Raw genomic sequence first — 13470 nt, 5'->3', positions numbered from 1 at the left:
TTTCTTTCACTCTGTTTCCTTTATTCTGTAATGAAATGCTCTCTTGTTGAAACTGAAAGATAAAATATGGGCAGGTGTGTGTATTAATCCATTGATTTCCAAATCTTAGTTGTAGAGAAAATGGACAGTGTTACAGGTGGCATGGAGACATCTCGCCAAACCTATGATGACAAGCTCACAGCAGTGGAAAGCGACCTGAAAAAATTAGGTAATCTGCAATGAGAGTAAACTATTAAGTTGAATCCCCTAACTCAACTCTATGTAAATGACCACAGCTTTTTAGAATGACATGGCTCTAAATTCACATTCACCCAGAAAGACTTTAAACTTTCATGTTGTGTGTTGAATCTTTCCTCATGATTTAATTCAAAGACTTTAAAATTTTAAAGTTAAGGACCAATTTTGGAGTTGAATTCCGCTCCCCAGAAAACACTATTGTGTGCCACATAAAACCTGAAGACCAATCCTGATCAAAAAGAACCACAAATACCCTTTATTAAAAGCTCTTTTATGAAATACTCAGTAAATTCCTATTTGAAATATTTTAAACTTCATAAAAAATTGTAGAGATTAATTAAAAAAATAAAAGATACCAGCCTATTCTTATCCTGTGATTTTTTTCAATTTTTTAAAAAGGAATTTTGATGAATTAAACAGAAGGTTATTGCCTTCTTGACGTCCTTCCCAGTGCTCTAGAATCAGGAAAATTCCCCCTCCTTTGAGATAAGTGTTCACCCAAGTTAGTCTGTTCTAGTACTCAGTAGCCTTTCCAATTTCTGAGGACCCAGTTTTAACAGAGAGATGGATTTTACTACTGCAGTGCAGTCTGCATATCCCACAAATTTTATGTATGAAATAGAGCACATCCCAGTTAGGTCTCTGGGATCTGTGACCTCACCTGAACACTTCTCCATCCCACCAATCTGAGTAACACACGTGTCTTATTCCAGGGGACCAAACTGGGAAGAAAGCTCTCAGCACCAACTCAGAACTCTCCACCTTCAGGTCAGACATTCTGGATCTGCGTCAGCAACTTCGTGAGATTACAGAAAAGACTAGCAAGAACAGAGATACGCTGGAGAAGTTACAGGTGAGCGGGGATGCGCTGGTGGACCAGCAGAGTCAACTGAAAGAAACTTTGGAGAATAACTCCTTCCTCATCACCACTGTAAACAAAACCCTCCAGGCATATAACGGCTATGTCACAAATCTGCAGCAAGACACGAGTGTGCTTCAGGGCAACCTGCAGAGCCAGATGTATTCTCACAACGTGGTCATCATGAACCTCAACAACCTGAACCTGACCCAGGTGCAGCAAAGGAACCTCATCACAAATCTGCAGCGCTCTTTGGATGACACAAGCCAGGCAATCCAGCGAATCAAGAATGACTTCCAGAACCTGCAGCAGGTTTTCCTTCAAGCCAAGAAGGACACGGATTGGCTGAAGGAGAAAGTGCAGAGCCTGCAGACGCTGGCTGCCAATAACTCTGCCTTGACCAAAGCCAACAATGACACCCTGGAGGACATGAACAGCCAGCTCAGCTCCTTTGCAGGGCAGATGGACAACATCACTACGGCCTCCCAAGCCAATGAGCAGAACCTGAAAGATCTGCAGGATGTACACAGGGATGCAGAGAACAGAACGGCTGTCAAGTTCAGCCAGCTGGAGGAGCGCTTCCAGCTCTTTGAGACCGACATTGTGAACATCATTAGCAACATTAGCTACACGGCCCACTACCTACGGACACTGACCAGCAACCTGAATGAAGTCAGGACCACGTGCACGGATACGCTGACCAAACACACGGATGATCTGACCTCCTTGAATAACACACTGGCCAACATCCGTTTGGATTCTGTTTCTCTCAGGATGCAACAAGATTTGATGAGGTCGAGGTTGGACACTGAAGTGGCCAACTTATCAGTGATTATGGAAGAAATGAAGCTGGTGGACTCCAAGCATGGTCAGCTCATCAAGAATTTTACAATACTACAAGGTAAGAGAAAATTCTGAATTTGTGTTTGTATTAGTTATCTATGGCTGTGGAACAGGTGACCCTAAAACTCGGCAATTTAACACAATAAGCATGTATTATCTCGTAGTTTCTATGGATCAGGGATTCGGGAGCAGCTTAGCTTAGCTAGATGGTTAGTAACTCTCATGAGGTTGTGGTTAAGATATTGGCCAGGGCTGCAGTCTTCTGAAGCCTTAACTGGGGCTGAGGATCTGCCTCCAAGATGCTCATTCACATGGCTCTTGGCTTGTCAGCTGTTGGCAGGAGGCCTCGTTTCCTCACCATATGAAATTGCTTGAGTGTTCTCACAACATGGCAGCTGGCTGCCTCCAGAGCAAGTGATCCAAGAGAAACAGAAAGAAGGAAGCCACGATGCCTTCTATGACCTAGCCTCAAAAGTCACATACCATCACTTCCACCACATTCTCTAATTTAGAAACAAGTCACTAAGTCCATCCCACACCCAAGGGGGAAGGGAATTAAGCTCCATTTCTTGAAAGGAAGCAGAAATAACTAAGAATTTGTGGACCGTGCTCAAATGTGTTCCATTAAATATTTGTGGGATGAAAGATTGGTTAACTTGGATTTTCTTAGTGCCTAGCTATTTCAGTGCCATTATAAATCAGACTCCTTTGGAAGGAAGATTAATTCTTTTAGATCATGGAGTTACCATTAAGAGATTCCTACTTCTAAGTGTCACGAGCAGATGGATGGTTGGCCATTACAGTAACTGTTAACACCACAGAGGAGGGGAATAATGGACTTACATAAAAATCTGAGTTTTGCTCTCAACCAGATCATCCCTGTAAATTGAAAGTCTTTGGATTAGATTAAGCCTACTTCTGAAGATTTGCAGCAACCATATATTAATAGTATTTTCAGTCATAACTATTTTCACAGGGTTTAAATTGAAAGTACTGAGTGGAAGATGCTGTGCTCGGCACTCTGGGGTGTACAAAGAAGACCAGAAGGTCTTTGCCCTCACGTAGCTTAAAATCAAGAGAATTTTAGGGCAAAAAGAGACTGGCTATAAGCAAAAGTAATCCTGATTTTCAAAAAAAGGGGATAAAGGTAGAGTCTACACACTGTGTAGAATGGGGAATTTGTCTTCAAGCCCAAGAAAAATTTGAGAAGAGATTATAAAAAGGATAATTTTTGAGTTTTCAGGAATGCAATAATCATCAGAATGAATTCACTAGGAAGAAGCCTGGTGAACCTAATCTTATTTCCTCACGTTAACAGAGTTAGTATATTGTTTAAACTAGGAGAATGAAAAATAGCATATCTGGATTTCACCAAGGCACTTGGCAGTGATACCCTTGAACAAGATGGAGCACTCAGTGCTGGTTTATAGCCCAGTTAGATGGGTTTGTTGGTTGTATTCATTTTCTGTGCTGCATAGCAAATTACTAAAAACTCAGCAGCTTAAAACACCCACTTCTCATCTCACAGTTTCTGTGGTCAGGAATCTGGGCACAGCTCAGGTGCGTCCTTTGCTCAGGGTTTCACCCAGCTGCAGTCTCAGCGAGGAGCTGTGGTTTCATCAGAGTCTTGACTGGGGAAAGACTCATTTCCACACTCCTTCATGTTCTTGGCAGACTTCATCTGCTTGGACTGGAAGATCGGCTGTCAGGTCCTAAAGGCCACCCCCAGTCCTTTGCCATGTGACCATCTCAAAACATTACAGCTTCTTCAAAGCCAGCAAGGGAGTCTCTCTCACTCTAGTTGGCAAAGACAGAGTCTTATATAATGTAACCTAGTCAAGGGAGTGACATCCCATCGCCTTTGCCATATTCTGTTGGTTAGAAGCAAGTTAGAGGTTCCATACTTAAGGGGAGGGGATTATACGAGGGCATGAGTCATTGGGAGTCACCCTGGGGTGTGACTGCCATACTATTGAATGACTGAGTATAAAGAGTGGTAGTTCATGAGCCCCTCTGAGCCTGGAGGCATATCTGGGTGGCAGATGGCAGGGACCTGCTCAACAGCTTTGCAGGGACTCGCTTGAGGACGTGGATGACCTGGTCATCCAATACTTGTGTGACATGAAACTGTATATACTGTTTAATGGGTGATAGAATCATAATCCAAAATGATCTGCAGGGGCTGGCATAGTAAAGAGATGCCAACAAAGTGAAATAAATAGGGAAGACCTATAGGACCTGCTCGTACATAGAAAAGACCAAATACTAGTGTTGATGGGAGGGCATGGCTTGGAGGAAGTGTGCAGGAAAAGCGTGGGGATTTTAGTTGACTGTAAGCAACTAAATGTGTCTTCCAGGGAAGTTAATGTGATCTTTGACCGTATTAATAAAAATATGATTTCCAAAATGAGGGAGGTGATATCTTACTCCCTTCAGCATGGCAAAACCACTCCTGGAGGATACTGCGTATGTTGGGGAGCCCCTTTCAACAGGGGCACTCACAGACCATCATGCTTGGAAAAATATGACCAGGATGATGGGGTCTAGAAACGATGTGCTGTGAGGAAGGACTGAAGGACCTGGGAACTTTAACCTGTAGGAGAGACAGCTTAGTGGGGAATAAGACAGCTGTTTACAACTATTCAAAAGGCCAGCATGTGGAGGAGATTTTTAAATGACATCGGAGGTGCTCCAGAGGGTGAAACAAAGACTAATGGGTACTCATTAAAGGAAAATAAATTTTGGTTTTTGCGGTACGCGGGCCTCTCACTGCTGTGGCCTCTCCCATTGCGGAGCACAGGCTCTGGACGCGCAGGCTCAGCGGCCATGGCTCACGGGCCCAGCCGCTCCGTGGCATGTGGGATCTTCCCGGACCGGGGCACGAACCCGTGTCCCCTGCATCGGCAGGCAGACTCTCAACCACTGCGCCACCAGGGAAGCCCAAATTTTGGTTTTATATAATGTTCCTTATAAAAATTGGTGTTGCCTGAGACTATAATGGGTTTCCTGAACCATAGGCATGCCCCAACTCTAGAAAGGTTGGACAGTGCCCGTCAGAGTATTGTAGGTATGAATGATACTCTGAATAAAGAGGTGGGCTTTCAAATGACCAGAAGGTTCTTCAGTGCTTGATTTATTTTTTTCCCTATTCTTCCTCAACCTAAATTCAGAATGAGGGCAGATCTCAGCAGACGTGCAACCTCAGAAAATAAGAGCTTTCTCATTGTCTCTTGTTATACCTTAGGCAGGTTGTTATACCTTAGGCAGTCCTATCATGGTATTCTGGATATTTTCCAGCTATAAATTTCATAGTTTTATTATTCCATGGGTTTAATTGTTAACTTCTCTTGTACAAGGAAACTTCTGACATATTTAGTTTACAGACAGTGCGGCTTAACAGCTAAGGAAGGGTATGAAAAGCTCATGGTTGAAGATTCAGAGCCCGGCTTTAACTTCGTTAATGTTTCCATTGTTCTGATTATTTTTATCAGCTGCTACTGAGCGTGAGAGGAATGAGGGCTTTTCATGAACCATCCTGGTGAGTCCTAACACCCACTCTGTATGGCAGGTACTCAGAAAATCATCACCTGTTTATAGATGAGGAAACTAAGGCATTGAGAGGTTTAAGGAACTTCCTTAAATTTACAGAAATGATAAGTAGCTAAACAGGATCTGAGCCCAGTGTGTCTAGTGCAAAGCCCATGGTGCGAACCCCATTGATAATCACAGCAAGTGCACGCCCCCCTCCCAGCCATCCCGAGGGAGCCTGTGAGGGCAGGGAGATGGGATTTCATTCTAAGTGTGAAGGGGAGTTTTAAGGAAGGTGGTGACATACCTGATTTATATTTTTAAATATAAAAATATTTATGTTTTTAAATATAAAAATATTTACGTTTTTAAATACAAAAATAAATGTTCTCTGGGGGGAGAACAGATTCTGGGGGAGTGAGCCTGGAGGCAGGGGTCCAGTGAGGGGCAGTGGACCAGTCATGGGTGACGTGGGATGGATGGTAGCAGTGGAGATGACAGAAGTGGGTCTCCTCAGTCAGGAGGAATCATGGAGGTAGAATCAAGGACAGCCCTGCCCTTCCCTGGACAACAGGCCGTGCCCACCGGGGTGAGGAATTCCCGGGCTGGAGGGGCTGTGCAGTTTGGAGTCTGTGCCAATCCCATCTTGACTACGTTTGGTGCACAGGACACTGGATTTCCCTCCCCGAAGTGTCCCAAGCCCAAAGGGGCAGCCAAGAGGCACCAGTACATCTTAGGAGTCGGGGTGCTGTGGACAGAAACTGAACACGGGGTTAGGGGCTGCTGCCTGCAGGTGGACGAGGCTCACGGATGCATCAGCCATGGAGGGCAGGGGAAAGGGAGGAATGGGTGTCCCCTAAGTGTTTGGCTTGAGCACCTAGGCGGATGGCAGTACCAACCAGGAGATGCAGAAAGGGAGGTCTGTTTAGACGTATTAAGTGGGAGATGTCTCTTAGGGTGAGGTTCCTGGCTCAGTGTCTCTGAAAGGCCTCAGAGTTTGGTTTCTGAATGGTATTTTCTTTTTTTCATATGCTTTCCCATTTACATTTATCCTTGGTCTTCTCATTACCTGCACTTTCTGTGAGTTGACCTGAGAAACTTCTCAAGCCAAGCCACCCCCTTTCTATTCAATGTGTTCAACTTCCTCCAGGACGGGAATGCCCACCGGCGATTCCAAGAGAACCAGAGACTGGGGGGAAGACCCCCACTTCCAAATGCAAGCGTTTCCTCCCCCCCTGCATCTCTAGCGCCTTTCCTCGTTCTCTGTACGCACATCCCACCCCTGAGGATGAGGGACAGATGGGATAAAACAGGAAGGAGCAGGATGGGATTAACACTGGCTTATGCTGGGTTTGCCTCTGCAAGATTCAGAATACGCTGATGCTTTCCAGGAAATTCTTGGTGACGTGCACTTCAAGAACCCTAATGCTTCTGGGACATTTCAGCCACAAGAGACACTTGCCTCATTAGGAAGTGAAAGCTGAAGCTGACTGATTAGATGGCACTGAAGCCAGATGATAATGTGGAACTAGATATTAAGTCATATGTTGAATCCTGATAACAATTATCTCTACATACATAAACCCCCAAACCTTAAGAAAGCCTTATTTTTTTTGTTACCAATAATGTAATGCTTTTTATCCTAATTAGGCACATGGAGGACTTCATACTCATAACACACACTCTTGGGTGGCAAGTTCACCTCACATCCTGAGCTATTCTCTGCAAGCCATGCAGGTGTAAGTCACATCCTCCTAGTGCAGCAGACAGTTCCCTGCACCTGCTGTTCTGAGAGAAGCACAAGGTTTAGTGGGTGAGAACAAAAGCTCTAGAGCCTGATAGCCCTGGATACGAGTACCAACTTCCTTAGCCTCTCTGTGCCTCGGTTTTCCCATCTGCATCTACCTTTTAGAGTTATAAGGACTTAATGAGATAATGTAAATAAAATAGTGCAGTGCCTGGCAGGGGGTTAGCTAATATTCATACCCAAGAGTGAGTTTGTTCAGTTCCTATCCAAGACTTCCCTCCACTGGAGCCCCAGCCAGTACATCGCTGTGGAAAACAACAGCTTCATGTGCACAAGGACTATTGTTGTACCATGTGGGTCCAAACTACTTAACTGCTGGCTTCCTGGTGCCCAGCCCAGGAGAGGAATCACACTCGGTGCTGCCGACCCCTGGCTTTCACTCATTTTTTTAATCCACTTTTTTTAAAAATAAATTATTATCATTATTATTATTTTTGCGGTATGCGGGCCTCTCACTGTTGGCGGCCTTTCCCGTTGCGGAGCACAGGCTCCCGATGCGCAGGCTCAGCGGCCATGGCTCACGGGCCCAGCCGCTCTGCGGCATGTGGGATCCTCCCGGACCGGGGCAGGAACCCGTGTCCCCCGCATCGGCAGGCGGACTCTCAACCACTGCGCCACCAGGGAAGCCCCTAAATAAATTATTTTATTTTATTTTATTTATTTTTGGCTGCGTTGGGTCTTTGTTGCAGTGCACGGGCTTTCTCTAGTTGTGGCGAGCGGGGGCTACTCTTCGTTGAGGTGTGCGGGCTTCTCATTGCGGTGGCTTCTCGTTGCGGAGCACAGGCTCTAGGCGCGCAGGCTTCAGTAGTTGTGGCATGTGGGCTCAGTAGTTGTGGCGCACAGGCTTAGTTGCTCCATGGCATGTGGAATCTTCTGGGACCAGGGCTCGAACCCGTGTCCCCTGCATTGGCAGGCGGATTCCAAACCACTGTGCCACCAGGGAAGTCCCTAATGGACTTTTATTGAGTGTCTACAACATGCCAGTCATGCCAGTGAGCACTTGGATAAGTTGTCTCTGTTCATTGTTATAGCTCCTTAAGGTAGGAATCGTCAGCATCCCCATTTGCAGGGAGGGGGGCTGAGGCACGGAGAGCCTGCGTAACTAATCCAAGATCAAGCAGCTAGTCAGTGGTAGGTAGTGCTAAACTCGGGTCTGTCTGGTCCCTTAACCCATGCTTCCACACGGTACCCTGCTGCCCTCACATGATTCAGGAAAAAGATGGCATGTTTGGGGAGGTTGAATACACGAGAGTTTACCTTCAGGAGAGCTATCAGTTAAGGCTTCAGTGAGAGACTGACATTTGATCTGGACCTTGAAAGATGCACGGGAAGGCTGGACAGCACACATAGCAGAACAGGGCGTGGAGCAAAGTGGATCAGGCATGAGGCCTCGATTCCTCTCACTGTCGACCCCACCCCCTCTTGATACTCTTCCCCAAACAAGACCAGTTGTCTGGGGAGCCCTGAGAGTAGGCAACTCAAAGGCATCGATGTAGACCATGGCCAGTTGGTGAGAAACAGTGGTTTAAGTATATCCTTCTCTGTGGAGAGAGAGCTTCCATGGCTTTCCAGAAGCCTGACTGTCTTGAACATGAGGTCAAGAATCAAATTCTTCTTCAAAATGATTGCCAAAAAATATCTCTTAAATTTCCTTTTAATTTGTATATTCCTTTTCACCTAAGTGAAGCAGGACCACTTTTTCATATGTGGGTGTTAAATAAATGTTTGATTAATTTCATTGCATGCGAAGTAGATTTTTTTAATAAGAAGAAAAATATGTCAGATTATATTACTGTTTTCTTCTGTCTTCCAACCCAACCACTCGTGGTTCTAAAACAGTCTCTCCAAGATGTTGAATGGCAGTAAGAATTAAAGTGGTTTCTCTACTTTCTGCTAGGCACCAGCAGTTTTGTTGGAAAACGAATTGGAAAGTTATCTCTGGCATAGGACACAGGGCTGGGCCCTTCTCAAGGCCTGCAGTTTGGTTGTTAAAGCAGAAATGGCACAGTGATTTAGTCTTCTGTCCTCTTTGGAGCTGCTTGTTTAGGGGATTCGTGTGTTCAAGGCTCTGGGCTCTGGAGCCTGGGAACCTGGGGAGAAGGTTTTGCTGGCAGTGTAAACACGGTTGCTCCAAGTTCTGGTGTCGGTTATATACAGGCATTTCTGGAGCCTTTGGTGGCTTTATCAGCAACATAGGTATCCTGGCATTTCAGAATCCCAGGCCAGCCACCCACTTGGCCTTGGAAGCAAATCTCCAGTTTGCTCTTCTGTATGAGACATCATGTCTGCCTCACATGTAGTGTTACATTTTCTTGAGTCTGAATTCAAATTGTTATCACATGAGCTCATAAATACCTCCCTCATCGTTTATCTCAGTGTTCTCAGTTTTAAGGCACTATGGATGGCTTATATTTTATTTCATTTTATTTTCACTTCAGTAGCTGCCTCATAAAAGATTCAAGTAATACCTAAAAGCCTGGGATCATCTAGATGCCAAAAGCAGTACCAGCATCCCAGGGCCTAGAGGAAGGTATACTCATGGCATTAACGATCGGCTTTGTAGGGGGATCCAGTGCTGACTTCTGAAATGGTTTTAGCTCTTTTTCTTAGTGATTTTTATTTATTTATTTATTTTTTATTTATTTTTTTGCAGTACGCGGGCCTCTCACTGTTGTGGCCTCTCCCGTTGCGGAGCACAGGCTCCGGACGCACAGGCTCAGCGGCCATGGCTCACGGGCACAGCCGCTCACGGGCATGTGGGATCTTGCTGGACCGGGGCACGAACCCGTGTCCCCTGCATCGGCAGGCGGACTTTCAACCACTGCGCCACTAGGGAAGCCCTCTTAGTGATTTTTAAAAAGAAATGATTAGCAAATATCTATGTCTTAAGGAGCAAAGTACTGTCTTAATGAGCCAAGTATATGAATGAATGAATCCCCTAGGTATGGGACACACAGAATACGTTTTCACATAGCCCAGCGTCTGTAAGCAGAGCGCCAGCCTCCTGCTCTAGCTCTGCGGATGGGGCAGCTGGGGATGAAGACATGCGTTGATAATAGTGTGCTTGCTAGGAGTTTATCCACAGCCATGAATATAAAACTTTATCTTAAAGAGAGAGACAGATAACCTATTTATGATGGATGTAGTTAGTGCTTCATATGAAAATTTCAGTTTTTATGCTAATCCAGCTAGGAAATCCATCACAAGTAGGATTTTAGACTTTATCAAAGGCAAAATCTTGCATCTTCTCCCAGTGTCTTATTCCCTTCCTTCTCAAGATCTGGAAATTAGCATCTGTTGGTATTTTGTGTTGACTGTGGGATCCGTGTTTTTATGCTGTTCTTAAAATAAGCCACGATTCTATGTGGAGAAGGTAGGGCCATTCAAGCACAACTTCGGTTCAGAGGGAAACAGCTGAATACGATAAACTACCCGACCCCAGAAAGAAAGAAGATTCACGAAAAGCTGTCACCCCAGGTAAGGGAGGTCTTGGATTCACGTGAGGAGGCAAAGAGAGAGTTGTATGTCTTTGGAATTCTGTTGGAAACCAGAGGAGGGTGTTCTGGAACAAATACAAGTCCCTGTCACGGGTCTGTCAGAACATTCAGAACAGGGAGACAGGCCCCAGAATGGGCACTATTTCACGGCTGCAAGTGAACTCATTTCCCGTAACTTGCAAGTATAGCACCAACCCCAGACGTGAGTGATCAAGAAACTGATTATTGGTAAATCCACGAAGAGGATAAGGACAAAGAATTTCTAAAGCACTTGAATTTCCCAACAGAGCTTCCTCATTATTTGGATTTCTTAAGGCTAAACGTAGAACATAAACCAAACAAAAGTAGCTGAGGGGAAAAAAAAAAGTTACTTTTATTTTTGCCCTTATTCTAAATAAATTAGATTTTTGTTTGTTTGTTTTGGACTATTGTCAGTATTGTTCCACTAGAATCTTCCATAATGCTACATCTGTTGTGGAGGAACACACATGCCACCTTACCCACTAATAATCTGTAAGACACTATTTCTCAACTACACAAAGTTATTTTTTTTATGAGTGAGAGCCCTTTTTATTTTTTAAATATTATTTCTTAAAATTTATTTTTGGCTGCGTTGGGTCTTCGTTGCTGTGCGTGGGCTTTCTTTAGTTGCGGTGAGCAAGGGCTACTCTTTGTTGTAGTACACGGGCTTCTCATGGCGGTGGCTTCTCCTGTTGTGGAACACGGGCTCTAGGCATGCAGGCTTCAGTAGTTGCAGCATGTGGGCTCAGTAGTTGCGACGCATGGGCTCTAGGGTGCACGGGCTTGAGTAGTTACGGCACGTAGGCTTCAGTAGTTGTGGTGCACAGGCTCTAGAGCTCAGGCTCAGTAGTTGTGGTGCACAGGCTTATTTGCTCTGCGGCATGTGGGATCTTCCCAGACCAGGGATCGAACCCGTGTCCCCTGCATTGGCAGGCGGATTCTTAACCACTGTGCCACCAGGGAAGCCTCTAAGTTATTTTTTTTAAAGGAGACTGATCTGGCAATGAAAACCCACCCTCCGTGTCTTTACTAAGTGGCTTGGCTGTTTAATAAGCCTCATCAAGTTAAACAGAAAAAAAAAATCAGATTGTGGATAAAAGACCACTAGATCAATTCTGAAGTGTGAGTAGAGTCAGGAAAGACATCTCCCCTTGGTGATTCCATACTGGCAGCCAGGGTAGACCTGATATGTAGATTGAGTGGAGCTGTACTTCTTGGAATGAGGTGAGGGACACCAGGCAGGACACCGTTCCCCCAAAATCTCTCCCTTTTGGTCTCTGCTGGGGCCCATAATGTTGGCATTAGTGCACTGGGCTGTGATGCACATTGGTTTGATAAACACTTGCTGGATAATGACTATGGCCTATAATCTAGCTGCTAGATGGGGAAGGATCCTCAAAGAATAAACAAGGACTAAAAAATCATAAAAGAGGAAAAACTTCCATCTGGAGTGACCTGGAAGGATTACATGGTGGGTGAACAGGAAGTCTCCAGATGGATATGGGCAGAGAAAATTCTAAGAGAAGAAATTTGCATAAGTGCAGGGGAGGATGGAATAAACACATGTGAGACCAGGTCATGAAAGCCTTGACATCAGGTGATCAAGAAGGGGCTGAATATTCTGGAGCAGGTGGAGACCAGAGTTACGTGTAAAGAAGGCGAAAGATGCAGAGTGGGATGAATGGAGAGGAATCAGAGGTAGGAAGAGCAGTTAAGAGGTAACTGTAAAAATCTACCAGAAAGCCAGAGAGGGGCAGGAGGGAGAGAGGAAGAGAGAGAAGACTCACACTAGGATGGTGATGAGATGGTTGTGATGATGCAGTGGGATAAGGGATGGCGGGAGGAGGACGTGAACAGCAGAGATGACAAGGTCAGTGTAAACACACCAGGTTGGGGGTGCTGGCGGGACATCCCAGAGAAGATAGACCATCCGACTATGAGATGGAGATAAGGACCCAGAGCCCAGGGGAGCTGATGGTAGAGAGGAGTCAATGAAATGGGTTCAGGGAGAGGGTGCTTCATCCCAAAGCCTCCCACTTATGGGGTAGATAACCCTAGAAAGAACGCACTGAAGCCAGTGCTAGCCATTGGCATAAACTCGCTTACAGCTCCGTAGAGGGTCCTGCCAGTAAGTCCAGGGGCAATGTCATGGGTAGCCTCAAGTAAGGAGAGCTGAGTCCAGGACCTAGGCTCCTGCTAAGGGACGGCAGAGACGGCAGGCTGGACTTGGCCATGGATGGTGTGTGGGCGCAGTGATGTCCATTAGGGCCTGGGATGGGAGGGTGCAGAGATTCCCCCTACTGAGGTGGGAAAGGCTGCTTCACTGTTCCATCCTGACCAGCCGGTGGGGTGTGCTGGTGCAGGGGAATAGGAAAAACTGTGGGAGTGCAGAGTCCCACCAACCCAGCCTTTCCCCCGCACCTGCGCCCTTCCAGCCTCAAAGGCTCTCTGCTTCTGTCCAAAGAATGGGTGTGAAGCTCTTACACTTGTTCACGAAGAATAGTGAGATCTCAAACTCTAAGATTCCAGGCAGCAGAATATTTGAGCACAGCGCCCTCCACGATGCATCCATTTCAACACGAGAAGCCCTGAATTCCTGTCCCAGCTCCTCTCCCAGACGGTGACTGTCCGTGTCTTACTCCCCTGGGTAGATCTGTCCTGAGTCACTAAGTAACCTT

The 13470-nt window shown here is 45.7% G+C and overlaps 1 protein-coding gene across 1 annotated transcript in view; it reads left to right on the top strand.

The window, feature by feature from the left end:
• Nucleotides 1–13470, top strand: part of COLEC12 (collectin subfamily member 12) — a 187391-nt gene that overhangs the window by 153547 nt on the left and 20374 nt on the right. Inside the window, exons 4-5 of the mRNA XM_079943416.1 lie at nt 110–208; nt 951–1997. Coding sequence (XP_079799542.1) covers nt 110–208; nt 951–1997 — 1146 coding nt within the window. The remainder of the gene's footprint in view (nt 1–109; nt 209–950; nt 1998–13470) is intronic.

This window comes from Stenella coeruleoalba (genome assembly GCF_951394435.1).
Source record: "Stenella coeruleoalba genome assembly, chromosome: 14".
NCBI lineage: Eukaryota > Metazoa > Chordata > Mammalia > Artiodactyla > Delphinidae > Stenella > Stenella coeruleoalba.
The sequence above is the reverse complement of the archived record's forward strand: the minus strand, read 5'-3'. Positions and strand labels throughout refer to the sequence as shown.